The following is a 27,635-nucleotide window of genomic DNA, read 5'->3' as shown; positions in this document are numbered from 1 at the left end:
CGCATCTTCATGTGAATTGTCCTAAAAATCTTTCCCCTTCAATATTTCAACAGTGATCATCAACCTTATAAATCATTGAGAAGCTACCTTTTAAGTTAAAGATGGGGATCTAATTTCCTCTCAACGATCATGCTACAGCTAGATACAGCCCCATGACTTATCACTATCTTATCAATACTTATTACACTCTTCATTCTATTCCAAACTAATATCTCAAAATTCATCTGTCCTCTAGACCCCTCTCCAAAGTTCACTAAATTCCCTAAATTAATCACTCCTTGAGAAGCAAAATTAATGAAAATATATTTGTCCATTTATCACCCCTACAATAGCAGGCCTTCCAAGTGTAGTCCTAATCATTGCTTTCCCAAACATCCTGTTTCCACAACTCAAACACCTTATCAACAATCGATGAACCACCATTGAACAGTGACTAATCAACCTAATTGAAACCAAATGATATCCATACATATTACTAAAGGTCAAACATGATCCCTCATGCTCATCTCTCTAATCCTATTCATTGGCTCAACAAACCTATTAGGACTATTACAACATTTATTCACCTCAACTGCACAACTATCGATAAACCTAGGCATAGCAATCCCACTGTGAGCCGGAGCCATAATAATAGGTTTCTGACATAAAACCAAAGCTTCTTTGATGCACTTCCTTCCCCAAGATACCCCCATTCCTACAATCCCTATACTGACCATTATTCAGCTTATATATTTAGCCATATGACTTACAGCTAATATTATCCACTTAATCAGAGGCGCTACACTAGTACTAACATCAATTAGCACTCCTACAGCCATAATTACCTTTATTATTCTCATTCTACTCACTATCCTAGAATTTGCAGTAGCCTTAATTCAAGCTTATGTGTTAACCTTGTTAGTAATGCTTTACTTACATGACAACACCTTATGACCCTCCAAACCCACACTTACCACATAGTAAACCAGAGTCCCTGACCCCTTACAGGAGCTCTATCAGCTTTACTAATTACCTTAGATATAGTCATATGATTCCACTTTAATTCAAAACGACTCCTTTTGATTGACCTTCATACCAACACCCTATTTACCAATGATGATGACATTATTCGAGAAAGCACATTCCAAGGCCACCTGTTGTCCAAAAAGGTCTATATTATGGCATATCCTATTTATCATCTCTGAAGTATTCTTCTCAGGATTCTTCTGAGCCTTATACCATTCTAGCTTTGCATCAACCTCAGAATTAGGAGGATGTGGACCCCCAGCAGATATTAAATCTCCTTAATCCCCTAGAAATTCCTCTACTAAACACAGCCATTCTCCTTGCATCAGAAGTAACAATTACCTGAGCACACCACAGCCTCATGGAAGGGAAACGAAACCATATAATCCAAGCCCTACTCAAAACCTTATGTACAACAGAACACACATAGTCTGCAGGACAACTGAGGTGTAGTTTCAAGCATGGAAATACAAAGGAAGAGGAACAGTTGTAAGCAGACACTAGTGATTGGAACATGGAATGTAAGAACCATGAATGTAGGAAAATTAGATACTGTTAAGGAAGAAATGGAATGCATAAATATTGACAGACTAGGTATTGGTGAGATGAGATGGACTAGCATGGGGCATTTTGAGTCAGACGATCATATGATATATTACTCTGGAGATTAAAAGGTGAGGAAAAACGGGGTTGCTTTCATAGTTAAAAAAGTCATTTCTAGATCCATCTTGAAATACAATATTGTGAGTGACAGGATAACATCCATACACATACAAGGAAGTCCGGTGAATAGCATTATTATTCAGATATATGCACCAACAACCTGTGACAAAGAAGAGGAAATAGAAGATTTCTATGAACTTTTACAATCGGAGATCGATCGAAAATGCAATCAAGATGCATTAATAATAATGGGTGACTGAAATGCAAATGTTGGGAACAGAGAAGAAGAATCAGTAGTTGGAAAACATGGATTCTAACAGAAATGAAGCTGGAGATAGAATGAATTTTGCACAATCAACAACTTATTTGTTGCAAATAAACTTTATAAGAAACATAAACTCAGGTTATACACATGGATTTCACCTGATGGTATGCATAGGCATCAGATTGATTACATCTGTGGAAAGAACCGCTGGAGAAGCTCAATATCAGCTGTGAAAACTAGGCCAGGTGCTGATTGTGGAACAGAGCACCAACGACTCATATACAAGTTCAAGCTGAAATTAAGGAAAATTAAATCGGATCTACGAGAACCAAAGTATGACCTTGAGTCTATCCCACCTGAATTTCAGAACCATAACAAGAACAGGTTTGAGGCCTTGAATACCAATGAGAAAAGACCAGAAGTGTTGTGGGAGGATATCAAGAGTATCATCCAGGAAGAGTGCAAAAGGTTATTACAAAGACAGAGGAGGAAGAAAAGACCAAGATGGATGTCAGAAGAGACTCTGAGTATTGCACTTGAGTGCAGAGAAGCCAAAGAGGAGGAAGAAGTCAAGATACTAAACAGCTGGACAGAAGATTTCAAAATGCAGCGCGGGAAGACAAAGTAAAATATTACAATGAAATGTGCAAGGACCTGGAGTCAGTAAAGCAAAAGGGCCGAACTCACTAAGCATTTCGTAAGCTCAAGGAAGTGAAGAACAAATTAAAACCTCGAGTTGCTAAAATCAAGGATGTTTTAGGCAATATATTAAATGATCCAGGAAGTATTAAAAGAAGATGGAAAAAGTATACAGTCACTGTATTAAAAGGAATTAGCAGACACAGAAGACTTAAGAAACATCTGAGCAAGAGCCTATGGTGATGAAGGAAGAAGTTCAAGTTGCTTTGAGGGAATTAGCAAAAAAATTAAGCCCCAGTAATAGATGGTGTAACAATTGACATATTTCAACTAAAAGATACTGCCCTGGATGTGCTCATCAAGTTGTGCCAAGAAATCTGGAGAACAACCACTTGGCCAACTGACTGGAAGAGATCTATATTTATTCCCATTCCAAAAAAAGGTGAGCCAACAGAGTGTGGAAATTATAGAACATATCATTGATATCACATGCTAGCAAGATTCTTCTGAAGATTATAAATAAATGAGTGGAACATCACATCAGCAGAGAACTGCTGGAAATGCAAGCTGGGTTTGGTCGTGGTCCTAGGGATATTGTAGCTGATGTTAGATGGATCTTAGCTGAAAGCAGGGAATACCAGAGGAATGTCTATCTTTGTTCCCTTGATTATGCCAAGTAGTTTGACTGTGTGGATCATAATAAATGGTGGCTGATTCTGAGAAGAATGGGAATCCCAGAACACTTGATCATGCTAATGTGAAACCTATACTTGGACCAGGAGGTAGTCGTCAGAACAGAGCAAGGAAATACTGCATGGTTTAAAATTGGGAAAGGTGTATGCCAGGGATGTGTCCCGTTTCCATACCTTTCCAACCTATATGCAGAACAGATTATCTGGGACTCTGGACTCTGTGAGAAGTGTGGCATCAGGATTGGTGGAAGATCCATCAACAATCTGTCTTATGTAGATGACACAACCCTGCTTGCTGAAACTGAGGAGGACCTGAAGCGTTTGCTGCAGAGAGTCAAGGATTGCAGCCTTCAATATGGATTAAGGCTCTATATTAAAAAGACAAAGATTCTCACCACTGGACCAATTGGCAGCATCAGGATGGATGTTGAAGAGATTGAGATTGTTCACGGCTTTACTTTGCTTGGCTTCACAGTCAACACTCTTGGCACCAGTAGCCCGGAAATGAAAAGGTGCATTGCCATGGGAAAGTCTACTGTTAGGGACCTCTCCAAAGTACTGAAGAGTAATGGTATCTCTCTGGAGACTAAGGTGTGTTTGATACAGGCCATGGTCTTCACAATCACTTGTTATGCATCAGAGAGTTGAAAAATGACCAAGGAGGATAGAAGGAGATTTGATGCCTTTGAGCTGTGGTGCTGGAGAAGAGTATTGAGAGTACCATGGACTGCTAGGAAAACAGACAGATTTGTCCTGGAAAGGGTTAAACCGGGTGGCTCCTTGGAGGCAAGGATTCTGAGGCTCCGTCTAACATACTTTGGACATGTTGTGAGGAGAGACCGGTCCTTGGAGAAGGACATCATGCTTGGGAGGGTGGAAGGACAGCGCAGGAGGGGAAGGCCCTCTATGAGGTGGATTGTTTCAGTGACTGGGATAATCGGGATGGGAGTGTCAGAGACAGTGCGATTGGCACAGGATAGAGCAGAGTTTAGGGCTGTTGTACATAGGGTCGCTAAGAGTCGCAAGCGACTCGATGGCACATAACAACAATAACAACAACAACAACAACCACCATAAAATCACTTCCATTTGTCTTCACCAAACCGACCTGTAACGTTAATTGCCAACTCATCAGTCAGCCACATTGCTTTGGTCATCCTGGCCATCATAATCCAAAGCCCATGAAGCTTTATAGGCACAACCACCTTAATAATCAACCATAGGCTTACATCATCTGTCCTATTCTGCCTAAGCAATCCAAACTATGGACATATTCACAGCCGGACCATAATTCTTGCCCGTGGCACCAAACCATCCTTCCCCAAATAGCAACCTGATGAATTCTTACAAGCTGGGCTAACCTGGCTCTACCCACTTTCATTAACCTCATCAGTGAACTAATAAACATCATAGCCTCTTTCTCATGATCTAATCTAACCATCCTTCTACTAGGCCTAAATATACTAATTATAGCTATATATTACCTCTACATCCTAATAACAACTCAGTGAGGTAAAATTGCACACCATACTCTAGCTATTAAACCATCCTTCATCTGAGAAAACAGCCTTATACCCCTGCACCTCATTCCCCTTCTTCTTCTATCATTAGACCCTATAATTATTTTAGGCACAACATTTGGAAGCTGGAATGGTATCCACTTCCTAAAGAACATGCCTCTATGAGCTCTATGAATTTGATAAATATTGTTAGTTACAGAAAGGATTCAGGCCTTTTGTTCATAGGGTCACTTGACTCAACGGCAATTAACAAAAACAACATATTGTGAATACAGTTTAACACAAAACAGTAGACTGTGAACCTAGAAATAGAAGTATAAATCTTCTTATGTATCAAGAAAGAAAGAAGAGCTGTTAATTCTTCATCCCATACCTAAAATCTACAGCTCTCCCAAATTTTAAATTATGGAAATTGCCCATTGGTATTAAGAACAAAAAAAAAATTGGTACAACTCCAAATAAAAGTAATTAATTTATTCCGCACCTTTATTCTAGTAACATTAACTATTTTACTCATCCCTATTATTGTATCTTTTACCCAAACTTACAAAACTCCATCTTACCCTTCCTACATCAAAACAGCTATTCAGTATGCATTTACAGTATCAATCATAATATTCCTACACTCCAATCAGGAATCCATAATGTCCAAATGACACTGAATAACAATCCAATCATTTATAATATTACTAAGCTTTAAACTAGACTACTTCTCACTCATATTCATCCCAGTAGCCCTATTTGTCACATGATCCATTATCGAATTCTCACTATGATACATTCACTCAGACCCTAACATCAAGCAATTCCTAAAACACGTACTCTCATTCTTAGTTACCATGATAATCTTAGTTTCTTACAAGAACCTCTTCCAACTCTTCATCAGCTGAGAAGGGGTAGGCATTATATAATTTCTCCTAATTGGACAAGCTGATGCAAACACCACTGCCCTCCAAGCCACACTATACAACCAAATTGAAGAAATTGGGTTTGTCCTATTGATTGCCTGATTCATGTTTTACTGTCATGCTTCAACACATTTTCTTATACCCAAACAACAACAACCTAATTCCCCTTCTATGGTTCCTACTAGCAGCAAAAGGAAAATAAGCCCAATCTGGGCTCCCTTCAGCTATAGAAAGTCCCATATCCACCCTATTGCACTCCAGAACCATAGTAGTGGCAAGAGTCTACCTCCTAATCCGTTTTCACCCTCTTATAGAAACTCACCCTACGAAACAGACACTCAACTTATGCCTTGGTGCTATTACTACCCCATTCACAACCCTCTGCACATTAACACAAAATGACATTAAAAAAATTATTGCATTCTCAACTTGTAGCCAACTTGGCTTAATCATAGTTAACATTGGCATTAACCTACACATCTGAACCCATGCATTTTTCAAAGCAATACTATTCTTATGCTTCAGATCCATTATTCACAACAGCTCTCTTCTTTAATGACTGATTCCACTTCTTCAAATATAAGCATTATTGAAGGACCAAATAAGAGGATTTAAATAGAAGACAGAATTAAAATGAAAATACACTTCAAACCACTGTAAAATTTCCCCCCATGAGCTGAAACACAGGAGTTAATAAATCACACTACTAGGACATGGAAAAAAAATCAATCCATGTCCTGCTTTCACTTGGAGCATATGTTGGCTATGTGTATAATGGGAGAGAGAAAGATGCCTCTATCTTAATTTTCCCACTCTGTCCTTCATCAGTTCTCTAATTCATGGCCAATTACTGATTTAGGAATTGTGTTTTACTTATATTGAAGAATCATTGAAGAAGGAGAAAGCACATTCAACTTTGAGAACATTTCCCCCCAAGTAGAAAACCATAAAGTATAAAAATTAGTTCTTCAACAATAACTATAGCACTGGGTAGTTAGTTGCTTGACTGAAATGTTAATAAAGTAAACTTTGCTTTATTATTATCTAACACATTATAGTAGCAAAACTTTTTTACATGTTTTCCCGAGTTGCTTGCTCCCCAATTAAAACAAGCTTGGAAGGAGGAGTGGCATCCACTTCCATAATAGCTTGCCTCTGGAAACCCTATGAACCTGGAGAGAGGATGAGAGACACCCAAGCGTTGAGGACTCTCCGTCATAGGGTCACTATGAGTTGCCTGCGACTCGACTGCACTTAACAACAACAACAACATGTTGTTGTTGTTGATTGTCTTTGAATTGACCACAACTCATAGCGACCATATAAACAAAAGGCCTGAAGCTCCTCTACAACTATCAACATTTATCAAAGTTCATAGAATTTTCAGAGGCATGTTGTTTAGGAAGTGGATGCCACTCTTGCTTCCAAACCTGCCATAGTATGTTATTGTTGTTATGTGTCAATGAGTTGCCTGCGATGTATAGTGACCCTATGTACAGCAGCTCTGAACCTTTCCCTGTCCTGAGCTAGTCTCACTAACTCCAACACAACAACCCCATCACCCCAATTACTGTATCAATACATCTCATCCGAGGTCTCCCTCTCCTGTTCTTTCCGCCCACCCTTCTGAGCATGATGTCCTTCTCCAAGGACCGATCTCTCCTGGCCATGTGCCCAAAGTAAGTGAGGCAGAGCTTCAAAATCCTAGCCTCCTAAGAAAGACTTAGTCCTCTCCAAGACAGACTTATTTGTTTTCTTGGCAGTCCATGTTATGTTCAAGAGAACTTGAAGGCATCTATTCTTCTTCTGTAATCCTTAGTCATTTTCCAACTCTCTGAATCATAACAAGTAATTGAAAAGACCATGGCCTGGATTAGGTGCACCTTTGTATCTAGACTGACATCATTACTCTTCAGCACTTTGGAGAGGTCTATGACAGCAGATCTTCCCAATGCAATTCATTTTTGCATTTCCTGACTGCTGGTGTTAAGAGTGTTGATTGTGAATCTGAGCAAGCTGTAATTGTTAACAACCTCAATCTCCCCTCCATTTAGTATGGTGCTGCCAATTGGCCCAGTGGTGAAAATCTTTGTCTTCTTGATGTTGACAATGTTTGCTATACGACTTTACTTTTCATTTAAAATTCTACCTAAAATTATGGCCTATCATAGGAGGGACTGGAAAGCATTATGCTAAGCGAACTTAGTCTCATAAAGACAAATATTGCATAGAACTGTTATTGTAGGGCATGTATGAAGATCCAAGGGGGGTAGGGGGTTAAACACAGGGTCATATATTTGATGGGTAGAGGGAGGTATTGGTAAAGGAAAAGGGAAAGGTCCAGTACAAAAAACAATGTATATGAACTTTATGAACTTTTTATGCAAACCAGTATAAAATTTTCACCTAACTTGAGAGGGAATGAAGATCCTCATGCTGAGTGAACTAACTCAGTCCCACAAGGACAAATACTGTATAAAAAACCATTATTATATAATGAGTACGAGGATCCAAACAGGGGACAGGAACAGGAGGGTGGAAGCATATGTGTGAGGAAGTGTGGGGGGATTAATCATGGAGTCGTTCAATTTGATGAGTGGGTGGGAGTGAGGGAAATGGGAAGGATCTGGTATGAAAACCAATGTATTTGAATTTTGTAAATAAACCAGTATAAAAAAAAAATCTGTTTCTCATTCACTTATATATTAAGCAAAATCTTTTCCAGGGCTTGGCATTTACTTTAGATTTCTCCCCTACTTAAATTCATTTATTATGTTTCTTTTCTGACTCAGACTGGTTTGAAGTAAAATGGAACCCTGGTGCTACATTAAGTTAAAGGGCTCAGCTGCTAATCAAAATGTCGCAGTTTTAACACTACTGATCACTCTGCAGGGAAAGAAGTGGCAGTGTGCTTCTACAAAGATTTACTGTTGTTGTTGGGTGCTGTCAAGTTTGACTCATAGTGACTCTATCAACAAAAGGTCTGAAACCTATTCTGTCCTGTGCCATTCTCACACTTCCTGACACACAAGCACCCATTGTAGCAGTCATCATGTCAATCCACCTAGTTGAGGGTCTTCCTTTCCTTTTCCAACCCCCCACCCTTTCCAGCATCATGTCCTTCTCCAAGGAATAGCACCTCCTAGCAACATGTCTAAAGCATGTGAGGAGAAGTCTTATCATTCTTGAAAGAAAAACACGTAACTGGCCAATTAACATCTAAGACTTCCAGCTCTGGAGTTGTAAATGCATCAGAATATAATGAAAATAAAAATCTTGGAGGAGTAAACCATAAAGCATTTGATCTTATGGTTAAAGGTGTGTAAAAGTAACTTTTATCTTGAAGATTTTAAATGGAAGTTTTGTTACAATTGAGGCAGAAGAAAATTAAAATAAGTCCACAGGAACCAAGACATGATCTTGAATCAATTCTATTTAAACTTCAAGATCAGCTTAGAGATAGATTTGAGGTATTGAACACCAATCATTTAAGACCAGATGAGTTGTAGGATGATATAAAAAATATCTTCATGAAGAAAAGGTCATTACAAAAAACAGATGAAAAAGAAAATGAAATGGATGTCAGAAGAGACTCTAAATATTACACTGCAGCATCAGGAAGCCAAAATAAAAGGAAAACATGCCAAAGTAAAAGAGCTGAAGAGAAAATTTCAAAGGGCAGCTTGAGAAGACAAGGCAAAGTATTCTAATGGAATGTGCAGAGAGCTGGAATTGGGGAATTCTGCAAAGACTTACAACCTAGGAAATCCTAAGGAGCAGTTCTACTCAGTCCCATAGAATTGTTTTGCATCAGAATCATCTCAATGTCAGCGAATTTGGTTTTGGGTAAAATATGGTCTCATCACTAACCATGTGGGTATGATTCTGAGGTAAAAATGAAAAGTCTATCAGGGTTAATATATTGTAGACAGACTCTCTTCATAATATCTGAAGATTTTATTTAAAATAGTATCTTGTAAAAAATCTTTCTTGTAATACTTTCTTCTATGTGTATTATATTCTTAATATATTTCATACACACTTAATTTAAAAACATTAAGGTTAATTTTTTTTAAATTACGACTTTCTCTGAATTTGTACAGTAGCCAAGTTAATTCAGGTTTAAAAGAATCAAAAGGAAAGGAGAAGTCAATTCAAATAATAAGTTGTATTAAGTGTGAGAGAAAATCAGCCAAACTATACTACTAAAAAAAATCATTTTTTAAATTTTTTTACTGGTTTTGAAGAAATAACAGCAAATAAATGGTGTGTGTGGGGTGTGTGTGTATGTATGTATGTATGAATGTATGTGTGTGTATAGTTTTCAAATAGGTAAAAAATGTGTTCTTAAAACTAAAACAAGGCGGGGGAAGGTCTGAACAGAGGGGTGAAGATTGGCAGGGTGGAAATCACAGAGTTACGCAGAAGAATTTAATGAAATAACATATGAGCAAGAGCCTATGGCGATGAAGGAGGAAGTTCAAATTGCTCTGAAGGAATTTGCAAAAAACAAGGCTCCAGGAGTTGACAGCATACCAACTGACATATTTCAGCAAACAGACACTGCCCTGGATGTACTCACTAAGTTGTGCCAAGAAATCTGGAGGCCAGCCAGCTGGCCGAATGACTGGAAAAGATCGATATTTGTTCCCATTCCAAAGAAAGGTGACCCAACAGAGTGTGGAAATTTTCGAACAATATCATTGATATCAGATGCAAGTCAGATTCTGCTGAAAATGATCCAGAAACATTGAAAATGCCAGGTGTGCTTGCTGGATTTAGAAGAGTTAGTGGTACTAGGGATATTATAGCTAATGTTAGATGGATCTTAGAAGAAAGCAAAGAATACCAGAAGAATGTCTATCTGTGCTTCATGGACTACGCAAAGGCTTTTGACTGTGTGGATCACATCAAGCTGTGGCTGACTCTGAGAAGAATGGGAATCCCAGAACATTTGATTGTGCTAATGTGAAATCGATACTTGGACCAAGAGCAGAACAGAGCAAGGAGACACTGCATGGTTCAAAATCAAGAAGGGGGTCCATCAGGGATGTATTCTGTCTCAAAACATTTTTTTTTTTGGTGGAAGAGTCATCACCAACCTGTGTTATGCAGATGACACAACCCTGCTTGCTGAAACTGAGGAGGACCTGAAGAGTTTGCTGCAGAGGATCAAGGATTGCAGCCTTCAATATGGATTGAAGCTCAACATCAAGAAAACAAAGATTCTCACCACTGAGCCAATTGGCAACATCAGTATGGATGGTGAAGAGATTGAGATAGTTTTAGTTTGCTTGTTTCCATAGTCAACACTCTTGGTAACAGCAGCTAGCGAATCAGGAGATTAATTGCACTGGGAAAGTCAGCTACGAGGGACCTCTCAAGAGTACTGAAGAACAACGACGCCAGGCTGGAGATTAAGATGCACCTGATCCAGGCTATAGTCTTTGCAATTACGTGCTATGCATCTGAGAGTTGGACAGTGAATAGGGATGATAGAAAGAGAATTGATGCCTTTGAGTTGTGGTGCTGGAGAAGAGTATTGAATAAACCATGGACTGCTAGGAGAACAAACAGGTTTGTCCTGGAGAAGGTGAAGCTGCAATGCTCCTTGGAGTCAAGGATTCTGAAGCTTCATCTGACATACTTTGGGCATGTTGCAAGGAGGGACTGGTTCTTGGAGAGGAACATCATGTTTGGCAGAGTAGAGGGGCGGCACAGGAGAGGAAGACCTTTGATGGGATGGATCAATTCTGTGACTGGAGGGGTGGGAATGAGTGCGTTTGAGATGGCTAGGTTGGCACAGGATAGAACAGCGTTTAGAGTTCTGGTACATAGGGTCACTATGAGTCTCAAGGGACTCAATAGCACATAATAACAACAGCATCACAATTTGATAGGTGGAGGGAGGAGGCTGAAGGAAATGGGAAAGATCCAGCAGCGATCTGGAAAGATAGGGTAATGGTGGGCATAGTTCAACAGTGCTAATTGTATGAAACACAATGTGGTTGAAGGCTAGTGTGAAATACAATGTATATCAACTTTGTAAGCTAACCAATATAAAATATTTTTTAAAAGAAAACTGGGGGGGAAAGACAAAACAATAACATTTTGGTTTAAAAAAAAATCAAAACTCACCCCACAATGAACCACAGCAGATCTCAGACGTGAATTCCTTTTTATACATGTGAATCAGTGGTTTTTCACATGTAGAAGAAGTACCAAGTGGGTTAACATTGATATCAGAGGGTTGCTTATGTGGTTCCTCGGGTACTTCCACCAATCCAAAATATGCTAGAAGATAAAAGGAGAAGTAAGAGAAAAAATAATTGCCAGTCTATACATCATTGTTCTTACATGTTTCCATAAATGAGACACAGACTAGAAATTTCCTTTTATTATACTGTATTTTATTTCCTACTGGAAGTATTCCCGTGATTCTTGACATATCTTTCAGAAAACACAAATAAGGATACTTAAAATATATTACTGAATAGGAAAACATTCATTTACTGTGACAAAAAAAAAACAAACGAAGAAAAACACCAAAATCCAGATGAAGGACTTGATTTCTCAATTGGTTTTTTTAAAATTTATATACCATAAAGATACAGTAAGGACACACACACACACACACAAGCATATATGTATGTATATGTTGTTATTAAGCACCATTGAGTCAATTATTACTCATAGCGACCTTATGAATAACAGATCTGAACCCTACCGTATCCTGCACCGTCTTCACCATCTCTGATATACTTGAGCCTACTGTTGCAGTCACTGTGGCAATATATCTCACTGAAAAATCTTCCAAGCACATATAAATCTGAATGTATGCTTGTGAAGTGGTTATCAGAATGATTTGATTATTACTAGAGCATGAGACCCTGAGCAAACAGTGTATTTAATGTATGAACAGATAACATTTGAAGGCAGTCATGAATTGAATTGTATCTGCCTCAAATATGTGTTGAAATCCTCGATTTTGTACCTGTGGCTATGATCCTATTTGGAAATAGGACTTATTTTTTCTGGCTATGTTATTGGGGTCATGCCAGTGTCTTTTAAGTGATAAAAGGACCAGAAAATATATAAGAATACAGACACAGGGGAACACAAATGGCATGTGATGACTGCCTAAACATCAAGGAATACCAAGGATCCAAGAATCACTTAGGGCCACAAACAAGGAAGGAATCAACATGACCAAGGCTTGATTTGGATTTTTAGCCTCCACAAGTGTGGTAAAATAAACTTCTGTGCTTTAAAGTCATTCACTTGTGGCATTTCTGTTATAGCACCACCAGGAAATAATGACAGAGATCTTATTAAACCCACTCACAGATGGCATTAGCAAAATCACCATTAGTAGACACCCTGTACCCTAAACCATCACAGGGAGACAAATGGCAGGATGAATAACCTGAATTTGGTGATGATTCCACTCTGTCCTTACTGCCATTCTCATTATCAGGTGCTGGTGGTGTACCACCTGAGCCAGTAATGGTATTTGAGGCCTCACTTCCAAAACTTGGCACCTAAAGAAAAAAATTAAAACCCATTAAAGTTTAACAGTGAAAGATGTATGCCTGAGGATCATTTGTAAAGAGAACACAAAATATATAACATCCCTTATTTTTGTTGTTGTTTTGTTATGTGCCATCAATTCAGAACTGATTATAGCTGATTCTCCAGCATGTTTTCAGAAGCTGTAAATCACACAGGAGGAGAGACTGCCCATCTTTCTCCCACAGAGAAGCTGGCGGATTTGAACCCTTGCACTTGGGTTGCCAGCACAACGCCTGGATATACTAGGATGCCAGAGCTCCCTTCTCTTATTTTTAGATTAAAAACAAAATTCACACTTAGTAGTAGAACTTAAGAATGCTTTCGCTACAACCAGGAGAAGATAAAATAGATGAATGGGCCCTTCTAAGAATCAAATCCCTATGCACATTCAAAAACTTCTCCAACAGGGTAAAAAAGGAAGCCACAGACTGGGAAAAAGTGTTTGGTAATGACATGCCAGATAAGGGACTTATATCTAGAATTTATAAAATACTTGAGCACCACAACAAGACAAAGGTAAATAATCCAATATAAAAATCGGCACAGGATATGAATAGACACTTCACCAAAGAAGACATTCAGATGGCCGACAAGCACGTGAAGAAATGTTCAAAATCCCTAGCTCTAAGAGAGATGCAAATCAAAACAACTATGATATATCATCTCACCCCAGTCAGAATAGCAAAATTTAACAGAACAGCAAGCAACAAATGCTGGAGAGGTTGTGGAGAAACTGGAACCCTTATTCACTGTTGGTGGGAATGTAAAATGGTGCAACCACTGTGGAAGGCGGTTTGACACTTTCTCAAAAAGTTGCAAATAGAGATACCATTTGACCCAGCAATTCCACTACTGGGAATATATCCCAAAGAGACCATAACTGACATCCAAACAGATATGTGCACACCCATGTTTATCGCAGCTCTGTTCACAATAGCAAGGAGTTGGAAACAACCCAGGTGCCCATCAACAAATGAATGGGTAGAGAAGGTGTGGTATATTCACACAATGGAATACTACGCTCCATTGACAAACAAGGAACTCATGCAATATTATTCAAAATGGGTGAGCCTGGAGGACATTATGCTGAGTGAAATATCTCAGTCGCAAAAGGACAAATATTGCATGGTGCCACTGCTGTAAAATGGGACTGATATCAGGGTTGGGGTAAGACTGAGTAAAACTGGATAAATTGTATATACTGCACTGAAACAGATGAGGGACTGAATAATTTAAAAGCGATGTATGATAGGGTATTATGGTTATCACAAGAGTCCACAATTAGGGTTGCATAGTGGAATGTACTTGGGGCGGTGGGAGGGGTGTGGGGGGATTGTGTACCAGGGAGGGAGTCTTTCTTCTACTTTTTACGAGAGGAGTGAACTGGGGGGTGGGGGGAGAGGGCTGGGCGGGGAGAGAAGTGCAGCAATGAATGAATGGAAATCCAAATTCTCTGTAAATGTTCATTAAAATTATTTAAAAAATAAAATATAAAACAAAAAAACAAAAAAGAAAAAAAGAATGCTTTCAAAAGGAGGAAACACCCAGATTTATATTGAGAGAATTAATATGAGAGAAATAGCAAGAGGTGTCATTTCCTCACCTGTACAATTTGGAAAGCTAATATGTATGGTAGCATGAGTGGTGCAAAGAGGATGCTAGTAGTGTAGACTGTAGGGAGCTGTGCTGCTAAACCAAAGCTGGGACCTCTCTGTGCATTGGAATCTGAATCTGCCAGCTGCTCCTTGAGAGAAAGAGGGGCGGTTTCTTCTCTTGTAATCTACAGGCTCTAAAAACCTCCTGTAGGGTCAGTTACGAGTCAGTACTTTCCAATTTGATGATAGTATGTTTGAATTTGAGAGGTGCAAATTGTTTGAGATAAGTTAGTAGCTGATAAATTAGCTTTAAGTTGTCAAAGTTTGGCATTTCAAACCCTATCAACTGTGTGAACTGCAGAAGACAGGTCTGGTGAACTGTTTATTTAAGGAGTACAGACAAAATCTTATGGAGCGATTCCAGTCTGTAACACAGGAAATTGCCATGAGTCAGGGTCAACTTGACAATGGTCAACAACAACAGTATTTATGAAACTTTTTTTTTGGTATAACAATGAAAGAATTTTATTTTTTATTTATTTATTTTTTTTTTTTTTTCACAGAGAAAAGGAAACAGGGCAGGGGAGGGGAAGGAGGAAAATGTGCTACAGTGAGTGAATAGAAACCCATGTTCTCTATAAACTTTCATTAAAATATAAAAAGAAAAATGTTCTGGGATTCATAGTCTTCTCAAGGTTAGCCACAAATTGTGATCCACAAGGTCAAATACCTTTGCATAGTCAATAAAACACAGACATACCGCTGGTACTCTTTGCTTTTGGCCAAGATCCATCTAATGTTGGCTATGATATCCCTAGTGCCGCACACAGCCTCTTATAAACCCAGTTTGTACATCTGGAAGTTCTCTGCTGATATACTGTTCCAGTCATTTCTGGAAAATCTTCAGCAGGATTTTGCTTGCATGTAATTTTAGTGATACTGTTCAATAATTTCCACACTCTGTCAGTTCAACTTTTTTAAAAAATGGGATTAAATCTCTTCCAGTTAGTTGGCCAAGTAGATATCCTCCAGATTTCTTGGCACAACCTAGTGAGCCTGTCCAGGGCAGCATCTGTTTGCTGAAATATTCAATTTGTATTCAATCAATTACTGGGGCCTTCTTCTTTGCCAGTTCCTTCAGAGCGGCTTGAATTTCCTTCTTCTTCACCACTGCCTCTTAATCATAGGTTGTTTCCGGAAATTCCTCTCTGTCAGTCAGTTCTTTTTTGGTGCAGTGACACTGTACTCTTTCCATCTTCTTTTGATGCTTCCACGGTCATTCAATATTCTGTCCTCAGCATCCTCAGTATTACAACTTGAAGCTTAAACTTGTTCTTCAGTTCTTTCAGCTTCAGAAATGCCCAGTGAGTTCATCCCTTTTTCATTTTCTTACTCCAGCTCTTTGCACATTTCATTATAATACCTTGCTTTGTCTTCCCGAGCTGCCTTTTAATTCTCTGTTCAGCTCCTTAACTTCTTGATTTCTCTAGTGCAATATTCAGAGTATCTTCTGACATTCATCTTGGTCTTGTCTTCCCCCCCGCCCCGTCTTTATAATATCTTTTTGCATTCTTAATGGATGATATTTTTTATATCCTCCCACAGTTCATCTATTCTTTGCTCATTAGTATTCAAGGCTTCAAATCTATTCTTGAGATGGTCCCTAAATTCTGGTGGGATAGACTCAAGGCCACACTTTGGTTCTAGTGGATTTGATTTTCTTTTCTTTAGCTTCAGTTTGAACTTGCATATGAGTAGTTGATGGTTGTTCCACAATCAGCACCTGGCCTCATTTTCACAACTGATATTGAGCTTCTCCAGTGATTTTTCCCCCCACTGATGTAATCAGTCTGATTCCTGTATTATGCCAGCAGATGAAATCCATGTGTATTGTCCGCATTCATGTTTCTCATAAAAGGTATTTGCAATGAATAGCTAATAGATTGTGCAGAATTCTGTCAGTCAATCCCCAGCTTCATTTCTGTCACCAAGTCTATGCTTTCCAACTAATTATCCTTCTCTGTTCCCAGGTGACTCCAGTCACCCATCATTATCAAGGTGTCTTGGTTGTATTTCAGTTCAATTTCTGACAGCAAAAAATTGGTAAAAGTCATCTATTTCCTCCACTTTGGCCCTGGTCGTTGGTGCATATATTTGAATTATTGTGGTACTAATAGGTCTTCTTTGTATGTGTATGGATATTATCCTGTCACTCACAACATTGTATTTTAAGACGGATCTAGAAATGGTCTTTTAAACTATGAATGTGACCCCATTTTTCCTCACCTTTTCATTTCCAGCATAGTAAATGGCGTGATTATCTGATTAAAACTGTCCCATGGTGGAAGCATATTGGCAAGTCTAATGTTAACAAGTAAAAGCTAAAAAGTAATAAAAATTTTAAAATACTCCAAAAAAAAAACAACAAACACTGTCCCATGCCAATCGATTTCATTTTACTAATGCTTCATTGGTCAATACTTATGCATTCTGTTTCTTCCTTCACAATTCCAATTTTTCTACATTCACTCTTCTCACATTCCATATGCCAGTCAGTCGTGTCTGTTTGCACCTGTTCCTCCTCTAGTGTGATTCACAGAACAAAGGGTCTACCTCCAGGGCCATATCTGCTTGTCTACTCTTTTTTTTTTTTCAAATAAAACTTTTATACGGATTTACTTAACAAAGTTTGTATACATTGTAGTTCACACTGGATAGTTCCCATTTCCTTTACCCACCCCTTCTACTACCCATCAAATTATGCAACCCTATGATTAACCTCCCCCCATAGTCCATCCTCACCCCTCTGTTCCCACCTTCTCCCACTTGGATCCTCATACACATTTTACTAGTTATCTTTCCATTTCTACAATAATGATCTTATACATTATTTGTCCTTTGGAACAGAGTTTATTCACTTAGCATAATGCTTTCCAGTCCCTCCCAAGTTAGACGGTGATTTACAAAATCATTGCTCTTGCATACTGCATAATATGAATATACCATAATTTCTCAACCCATTCCATTGTAGCTGTTTCCATGTTCTTGTGATGATGAATAACATTGCTGTGAATATTGGTGTACAAGTCTCCATTTGTGCCTAAGTTCTTATTTTTTCAGGGCATATTCCAAACAGTGGAATAACTGGGTCATATGAAATTTCTGTACTTAGCTTTTTGAGGAAATGTCAAACTGCCTTCCAGAGTGGTTGCACCATTTTACAATCCCACCAACTATACTTAAGAGTTCCTATTTAACCACATCCTCTCCAACATTTATTACTTGCTGTCACTGCTACTGGGGTGAGATGGTATCTCATTGTGGTTTTGATTTGCATCTCTCTTATTGCCAGTGATTTTGAGTATTTCTTCATATATCTGTTGCCATCCAAATATCTTCCTCTGTCAAAATTCTTTCCATGTATTTTGTCCATTTTGTAATTGTCTTATCAGTCTTTTAATTGTGGAGGCCCTATAGGAGTCTGTAAACTTTTGATATGAGACCCTTGTCTGAAATAGTATTGCCAAATGTTTTTTCCTAGTCTGTAGGTTTTCTTTTCACTCTGTGGGAAAAAGTTTTGATGTGCACAGGGATTTAATCTTTAGAAGGTCACATTCAAAACAACAACAACAACAAAAAAAAACAATCAAAAAAAAGAAGGTCACAATTCATCAATTTTATCCTCTTCATATTATGCATTTCTAGCTTTATGTGGCATTCTCTTTGTACCATAGACTAGGCTGTCTAAGAAACTTTTTAACAGTCAAGGTGCTAGGCATCTTGTTTACATATCTTTGTGAATTTTTAGAGAAAAAAAATGCAATTATAATTATTTCGACTTTGCTAGTGTTGTTATGTGACGTTGAGTCTTTTGCAACTCCTAGCAACACTATGTACAAGAACCCTAAAACCTGCTCTATCCTGTGCCAACCTCACTGTCTGCCACACCCACTACGATTACCCCAATCACTGAATCGATTCATCTCATTGAGGGTCTTCCTCCCCTGTGCTGTCCCTCCACTCTCCCAAACATGATATCTCTCTCCAAGGACAGGTCCTCCTTGCAACATGCCCAAAGTATGTCAGATGAAGCTTCAGAATCCTTGCCTCCAAGGAGCATCCCGGTTTCACCCTCTCCAAGTCAAACTTGTTTGTTTTCCTATCAGTCCATGGTATATTCAGTACTCTTCTCCAGCACTATTGCTCAAAGGAATCAATTCTATTTTTATCATCTCTAATCACTGTCCAGCTCTCCAACGCATAGCACACAATTGCGAAAACCATGGCATGGATCAGGTGCACATTACTCTCCAGCCTGATGCCGTTGCTCTTCAGTACTTTGGAGAGGTCCCTGACAGCTGACTTTCCCAATGCAATTAGTCTTTTGATTTCCTTCCTGGCTGCTGGTAGCAAGAGTTTTGACTGTGGAACTAAGCAAACTGAAATTGTTAAATATCTCAATATCTTCACCACCGATCCTGATGCTGCCTTTGGCCCAGTGGTGAGAATCTTTGTTTTTTTGATGTTGAGCTTCAAGCTATATTGAAGACTGCAGTCCTTGCCATTCTGCAGCAAGCGCTTCAAGTTCTCCTCTGTTTCAGCAAGCAGAAGCAGGGTTGTGTCATCTGCATAACTCAAGTTGTTGATAAATCTTCCACCAATCCTGATGCCACATTCTTCCTCACACAGCCCAGCATCCTGGATGATCTGTTCTGAATACAGTTTGAAAAGGCTTGGAGGCAGAATACATCCCTGGCAGAAACCCTTCCCGATTTTGAATCGTGCAGTGTCTCCTTTCTCTGTTCTGATGACTGCATCTAGCTAAAATTATTATTAGTGAAATTTAATGGTTTCTTATGGTCCTGTTGTATACATCAGCTCTGACCTATCCTGAGACAATACCATCATCTCTAACAAACCTAATCCTGTTTTTCCCGTCACTGAGTCAACACATCTAATCTGGGGTCTTCCTCTCCTGCACTGTCCCTTCATCCTTCCAAACATCATGTCCCTCTCTAAGGACTGGTCTTTCTGGCCACATGCCCAAAGTATGTGAGATAGAGCTTCAAAATCCTTGCCTCCAGGAAGCATCCTGGTTTCACCCTGTCTAGGACAGACCTATTTGTTCTCCCAGCAATCCACGGTATGTTCAACACTCTGCTTTATCACCACAACTCAAAGGCATTAATCCTTTTTCTATCATCCTTCATTACTGTCCAGCTCTCTGATGCATATCAAGTAATTGTGAAGACCATGACCTGTATCAGGTGCACCTTAGTCTCTAGACTGACATTGCTGCTCTTCAGTACTCTAGAGAGGTTCCCTAACAGTAGACTTTGCCAATGCAATTCGTCTCTTAATTCCCTGACTTATGGTGCCAAGAATGCTGATTGTGGAACTAAGATAGCTGAAGTTATTTACAATCTCAATCTCTTCTCTGTCTACCATGAAGCTGCCAATTGGCCAAATAGAATCTTTGTTTTCTTGATGGTGCAACGTCAATCCATATTGAAGACTACAGTCCTTCACTTTCTATAGCAAACAATTCATGTCCCACTCAGTTTCAGCAAGCAAGGTTGTGTTATCTGCATAACATAGGTGGTAGATTGGTCTTCCTCCAGTCCTGATGCCATATTCTTCCTCATAAAGTCCAGCCTCCCGAAAGATTTTTTTTTCATATAAATTGAAAAGGTTTCAAGCTGGGATGCACTCCTGATGTACACCTTTCCTGATCCCAAACCATACAGTGTTTCCCTGTTCTGTTCTGACTACTGCTTCCTGGTCCAAGTATAGGTTTCACATGAGCACAATTTAGCGTTCTGGGACCCACATTCTTCTCAAAGTTCACCTTTCGCTCTTATTGTCATCAAGTCAGTTTCCATTCATAGCTGACCCTCCATTGGTTTTCCAAGGCTATAAATCACAGGGAAGGAGACTTCTCGTTTTTCTCCCATGCAGCTGCTGGTGGATTTGAGTCACCAGAGAAGCTTGGGCTTTGGGTTAGCTGCACAACTTACAAAGGGCTACATCACAAAAGCGTCCTTGGCCTATGATAGGCACAAAATATTAATGGAAGAAATCAACAAAGAAAGGAAACAAGAAAAAAGGGGAGGATCCTAACTTTCCAGATGGTATCCAATATGCGTAGTTTGCAGTACAGGTTAAAAACGGACCTATTTTTCTGTCTGCATTTCTATCTGTATATCGATTGTGTACCCATCTTGAGTCCTTGGGTGGTGTGAATGATTAATGTGTTTGTCAGCTAACTAAAATGTTAGAAGTTCAAGCCCACCAAGAGGAACTTCAGAAAAATAGGGCTTGGCTGTGTATTATTACTGGAAGTTTACAGCCTTAAGCACCTTGTACTGTTTATTTTTTTTAATTTTCTGCTAGTTTATTTACAAAATTAAAATACAAAATTGAACAAATTCTTTCCATTTCCCTCACTCCCTTACTCATCAAATTCTAACCCAATGATTAATACCCCCCTTCCTCCTGCACATCTACATCCCTCTACTTCCAGTATCTCCCACCCCTCCTGGATCCTTATACTCATTCTTCAATAATGGTTTTATACAATATTTATCCTTATGGGACTGAGTTAGTTCACTCAACATTATACTCTCTAGTCCCTCCCAAGTTAGGTAATAATTTACAAAGTTATTGCTTCTGCATGCGGCATAGTATTCCATTGTGTGTATGTACCATAATTTTTCAATCCATTCATTTGTGGTTGGACATTTGGGCTATAACACAAACACAAAAAGGGCAAAAGACATGGAAAAAATTTTCACAGAGAAAGATATTCAAATGACTCATGTAGAAATGCTCTAAACCACTGGCAATAGGAGAGATGCAAATCAAAACCACAATGAGGTACCACCTCACTCCAGTAAGAGTGGCAAAGTTTAGTAGGGAAGCAAGTAATAGATGTTGGAGAGGATGTGGCAAGAAAGGAACTCTTAAACATTGTTGATGGGATTGTAAAATGGTGCAAACATTCTGGAAGGCAGTTTGGTGCTTCTTCAAAAAGCTGAACATAGAAATTCCATATGACCCAGCTACTCCACTACTTGGATTATACCCTGAGAATATAAAAACTGAGGCACAAGCTGAGATTTGTACACCAATGTTCATAGCAGCATTATTCACCATTGCAAGAACATGGAAACAGCCCAAATGTTGTAGTGCATATTTTCACTCTGCTAAACATTGAATCATCATAATTTTGATATGACTCCATAGCAACTGAAAAAAAAATCACCCAACTCTTCTCTCAATATATCTATCTAATTAATATTATTAAAATATAAGTTTTGTAGCACATTAGGAGATTTCTAGTTTTCATAAGGAATATTTTTGAAGTTTTCAGGTTTTTTTATTTTATTTTTTTTTGTGTGTGTGTACCATCAAATCAGATCTGACCAGTACAGGAGGAGATTGTCCCTCCTTCCTCAGCAGAGCATCTGGTGGATTTGAACCGTGCACCTCTGGGATTGCAGTGCAGCTTCTTGCCACTAGGCCACCAGAGCTCCCCGAAGTTTTCAGTTTTAAAATACATTCCACCATCCAGCACTTTTGTGGTTAAAAAAAGTTGAAAAAAACTATGTATGACAGGGCAACATATCTCTATTAATGCCAAGAATTCATAAAGGTTTTTAGATACAATTTTATCAATAGATAGGTTGTTGATTATTATGTTTTTCCCACAAGACATGCTCATCACATAAATTCTATCACATTTTTGGTTTTTCTTAATCCTTTCTTTTCTGTAAGTTTGTATAAGCAGGCTATATTTTCAGTGAAACATGTTTAAGGCTATGAAGTAGGAAGTCATGACTAGGAATGCTGTATATTACAAGAAGAAACATACAATGAGATGAGTTAATTTCATTTTAAAATGGTATTTTACCTCCTGCTGATGTTCAAAATCCTGGGATGCTGGTCTCTCCAGGTCTGCAACATTCACCTTAGAGCAGTTTTCTCCTTCACAGAATTGATGCACTCCACTCTCTTCATTGGTTCCATTGATTTTATCTCTACTTCCTTCCTTGCTTCCTCTCCCCCTACTCCCTTCATGGTCTACAATGGTCACATTCTCTTCATGACTTTTAGGGATTCCATAGCCTCCACAGGCTCCTTCACTTTCAGCTCTGCCATTTTGGTTGAAGCTACTAGGAATGAATTAAAGAAAGTAACCCATAAAAATATATATATTTGAAAGTTTGCAAAATAAATAGAATGACTCTTACATGTATTTATCATATCAAGCTACATTTTTGCTCAGTGTGATCACTTTAAATTTAGCCTATTAGAATTGCTTAGACTAGAAAATGCTTATATGTCCTGTCAGTCTTAAATACTGAATAAATACCATAGTCATTTGAATGGCAGGGCAATAGTATCCGCAATGTTTGTTAAGAATCTATGTTAGATTAAGAGCAAGAACATGTATTTTTTCATAAATAATCTTCAGTTGAATCAAGTTCCATATTGTCTGCTCAGTCACAATCTATTTGAATAATTCTTGCAATATATGTGATTTATAATATGCTAATTTGAGTCTTCATCTTGATCTTTTAACATGTGTTAATTGCTTTGTTATAAAAAGTCGTTGCCTTACAAAACATTATCATTAACATAGGTCTCATTAACATAGATCTCATAACATGTTCATTAACCTAGATCTTCTAGAACTGCAATAGTCCTTTGGTGAGTTGCTAAGAATGACAAACTTAACAAAATGCCTCAATGATCCATTTTGTACAAAAGACTACGTTAAACATGAGGGTCCTTGACAATTTCAAAGGCAAACTTACTTGATAAAGGAATTCCTGGTAGACTTTTTGGTTGAGACAAAAAAAAGAGCTCTTGGTAATTTCTCCACCAATTAAGCAGATAAAGATATACAAATGGCTATCTCAACTGAGAAATACCTAACTATGGAAATGAAATTTACTATATAGAAATTATCAAAAGGTTACTCACCAGGGTCATGCCTATTTATATGCAAATTTCTCATAATGATTGTTGTTGCTATGTGCTGTCAAGTCACTTGCGACTCATAGCCACCCTATGTACAACAGCCCTAAACTCTGCTCTGTCCTGTGCCAATCGCACTGCCTCTGACACTCCCATCCCGATTATCCCAGTCACTGAATCAATCCACCTCCTAGAGGTCCTTCCCCTCCTGCGCTGTCCTTCCACCCTACCAAGCATGATGTCTCTCCAAGGACCGGTCTGTCCTTCCAACATGTCCAAAGTATGTTAGACAGAGCCTCAGAATCCTTGCCTCCAGGGAGCCGCCCAGTTTAAGCCTTTCCAGGATGAATCTGTTTGTTTTCCTAGCAGTCCATAGTACCCTCAATACTCTTCTCCAGCACCATAGCCCAAAGGCATCAATTCTTCTTCTATCCTCCCTAGTGATAGGAGACTGTAAATAATCATTTGCCTCTTTTCCCCTTTGACTGCTGCCCGTCAACAAGTATTTCAGGCAACAAGTGAAAAGGGAAATGCCAACTTACAGTGATATCTGTTCACTTTCCACTTGAACATTTCCTCTCCCTTATTTGCCTTTTCTAAAAGTGGTTTAGATTCTGTAGACAGAGGGGTTATAGATATAAGGGAAATATGCTCTGAACTAACAAATCTAATATAAGAAAATACTCCCAATATTTATTTATAAGCTTAGGCAGGTAACAGCAATTTAAATCATTCATTCAATTGTGCTATAGATTGCAGACAGGTAAATCAACAAACAACAAATTACATAAATTTTTTTTTTCAGTTTTTCCTGGGAGGTAAAAATTCTTCCAGTAAGTATCAGATTTCTCCAATTCATTATAGTTATTATTTCACATATGTGTCACATCTAGAATATTTGTATAAACAAGAATGTTAACCAATTTTCTCAAAATTTCAGCTAGAAAATATTTCCATTCCAGAACTAAATTCAAAGCTTCTTATTTGACTGATTTAGGGTAGGACTCAAACTATAGCACTTTTTTAAAAGTTCTCCAGATTATTCAGATGTAAAATCAGGAATGAGAATCATATATCAGTAATATAGGTAAATTGTGACAAAACTTTCTATTATATCTATGCCAAGCAACAGTGGAGACATTAATATTAGACATTATGAGATCATATCTGCAAGAACACTTTACTGCTCAGGAAATAAGTTTTTTTACGTTCATTTCAGAAAATGAGAGTTTTAAAAGCAAACAAGAAGAACACAAATGATTTATGTGGTAATGTTGTGAATACCTAGACAAATGCTCAGAAAATTTAGTCTATAAGGAATAATTTACAGAACACTTGTAGTGGAAATAGTATCCTTCACATTTTAAAAGTATCTCTTCAGGCTTTAATTCAAGTGACTTTTAGAATAAAATTTTAAAGAAACCTTGTATCTAATGATAAAAAAAAATGGAGAACACTTCGATTTAGTTCTAAATTCTTCATTCAGGCTTGCCTAATATTGTTGTTACGTTTCACTTCACAATGTTATATTTTATATACAATTTTGGTTTTTTATGTGCTCTAATGGTGCTGAAGGATATGTAGTTTTTTCTGTCATGCCACCTCTCCCAATAAAATTATTTGAAAATTTTGAAATGTGATATATGGTACTAATGTTATAAGCAATTTTCCCACTCAATGATTTATTTAAAAATAACTAGAGATAAACAACAAACTATGTAGACACTTAACAATTGAAATCATGCTAAAAGAAATTGATGATGCTATTGTCAGGTGCCTTCAAGTCAACGAGGATTCCCAGAGACCCAATAAACAACAAACCTGAACTTTACCCTATCCTGAGCTATATTATTCACCAAATATCATTTTGAGTAACCACTCTATATGAAGGGAGCTATGGTGGCCTAGTGAAAATCCGTGCTACCAATCCAAAGACATATGGTTAAAATCCACTAGCTGCTCCATGGGATAAAGATGAGCAATCTCTTCCAGTGCAATTAACTGCCTCTGAAAACCTGCTGGAAGGTCAACTATGAGTCAATTCCAACTTGATTCTACATAAGAACAACAACAACACAACTGTATTTGAAGATAAAAGTAGATGAGTACTGAATTAGGTTATCATAGTTCCCAAATTTCACAAATAATACTATTTTAGTGATTTGCAGCCTGAAAATATTCATGATAGCTTATTTTACAATTCACTTTTACTCAGCAAATTTAGAGCTTTTGTTCACAAACCAGGGCTTCATTTTATAGTTATTAAATAGCACACTTCATTTATTAACCCATTTCTTACACCAATGTGCATTTACAGGTAGATCATTTATTTAACAGTAACACCCACCCAGATAAGTTTCAGTTATAAAGAGCCTAACAAATATTTGCTAATGAATTTTTAAAGTAAATGAAATATGCATAGAATTCTAAAATAGTATAACTGCTCTCTCTTTCTCCCTTATTGTCACTGAGTTGGAACTGACTGATAGCTGACCCTTCATTGGTTATGTTTTCAAGAGGCTGTGGGAATCATCAAAGAGGCACTTCTTTGGGGTTTGCAGCACAACTCTCTATAGACCACAACATCAGAGCTCCCTATATAGGATGAATTGTTGTTGTTATGTACCATCTAATCAAACCTTACTCATAGCTAACGCTCAAATGGATTTTAAGAAGCAGTAAATTGCATGAGAGAAGACTGCTTATCTTTGTTCTGCGGATCAGCTGGTGGATTTTGAAACGCTTACCCAAAACACATATACAAGTAATCTAGGAAAACCTACCTTGACCAGTTAGGATCATCATGACTATTGCATTCTTTACCAACAGCCTCATCATTGTTGTCATCATCCTCAAGGCCTTCAAAGACATCATCAGCCTGATCAATCTGGTTATTAAAGCCCTCCTGTTCATGGTCGTAAGTATCTTCATAAGCATCATTAGAATCATTATTACCATCAGCATTAGCTTCAGTATCATATAGTTCAACATATTCACCATCTTCTTCAGGTGTCTGAATGACAGGTGCAGGAATTAACCAATCATTCCGGAAGATACCAGAGAGTGCATTATAGCCTACCCATTCATTTGTCAAGTATACAGGGGGTGATATTTTTCCCACTTTAAAGCCGTCTGGAACCTGTGTGCACAAAGAAAGGATAATGTAATCTCTAGCAGTCTTTCATTTCTTTCTAGATTGGAAAAGTTTCCAAAATTAAAACTTTTTGAAAATATTTTTTTCAATTAAATGAAAATATTCACTCTCTGTGGGGAGTCAACTTCTATTAAAGATGAGATGGCAATATACAAACCTCAACTGTGGAAATTAATAGCCTTTCTGGATCACATAGTGCAAAACTCATCCACTTTGTTTTATATTGCCCTTACATGTTTGCTGAAAAGTAGATACTTGATTTGATGCAGGAGAATAAAATACGTAATGTGATCCTCTGTAGGTACAGTTCCCGTTTGCTTTTATTTTTTCCTAGCTATATTAAGGTTAACATAAGGCTTTGAAACAGATAATAATTTCTCAGCTCTTGTTTTACGGGCCATATATTGCCTTAATATCTCAAATATCTTTAAAAGCAATCTAATGTAAATCCGCATTTTAAATATGGTATGTGTAATATAGCACCTTCGGAATCTCTGGGTGTTACAAATGGTTAAGTGTTCGGCCTTTAAAGGAAAAGTTAGCAGTTTGAGTCCACCTGAAGGCATTTCAGAAGAAGAGAACAGCAATAAACTGCTGAAAGCTCAGCCAATAAAAAATTTATAAAGTGTAATTAATATAT

At 38.0% G+C, this 27,635-nt stretch overlaps 1 protein-coding gene across 1 annotated transcript in view; it reads right to left on the bottom strand.

Annotated features, from left to right (window-relative positions):
• Positions 1 to 27,635, bottom strand: part of LOC102851004 (nik-related protein kinase-like) — a 288,384-nt gene that overhangs the window by 39,482 nt on the left and 221,267 nt on the right. The window contains 5 exon segments of the mRNA XM_006889937.1: positions 11,831 to 11,986; positions 13,038 to 13,233; positions 14,868 to 15,008; positions 22,772 to 23,033; positions 26,625 to 26,980. Of these exon segments, the coding sequence (XP_006889999.1) occupies positions 11,831 to 11,986; positions 13,038 to 13,233; positions 14,868 to 15,008; positions 22,772 to 23,033; positions 26,625 to 26,980 (1,111 nt within the window).

This window comes from Elephantulus edwardii, unplaced genomic scaffold (genome assembly GCF_000299155.1).
Source record: "Elephantulus edwardii isolate Elephantulus edwardi_28Jun2011 unplaced genomic scaffold, EleEdw1.0 scaffold00083, whole genome shotgun sequence".
NCBI classification, from domain to species: domain Eukaryota; kingdom Metazoa; phylum Chordata; class Mammalia; order Macroscelidea; family Macroscelididae; genus Elephantulus; species Elephantulus edwardii.
Note: the sequence above shows the minus strand (reverse complement) of the source record. Positions and strands in the feature narration are given on the sequence as shown.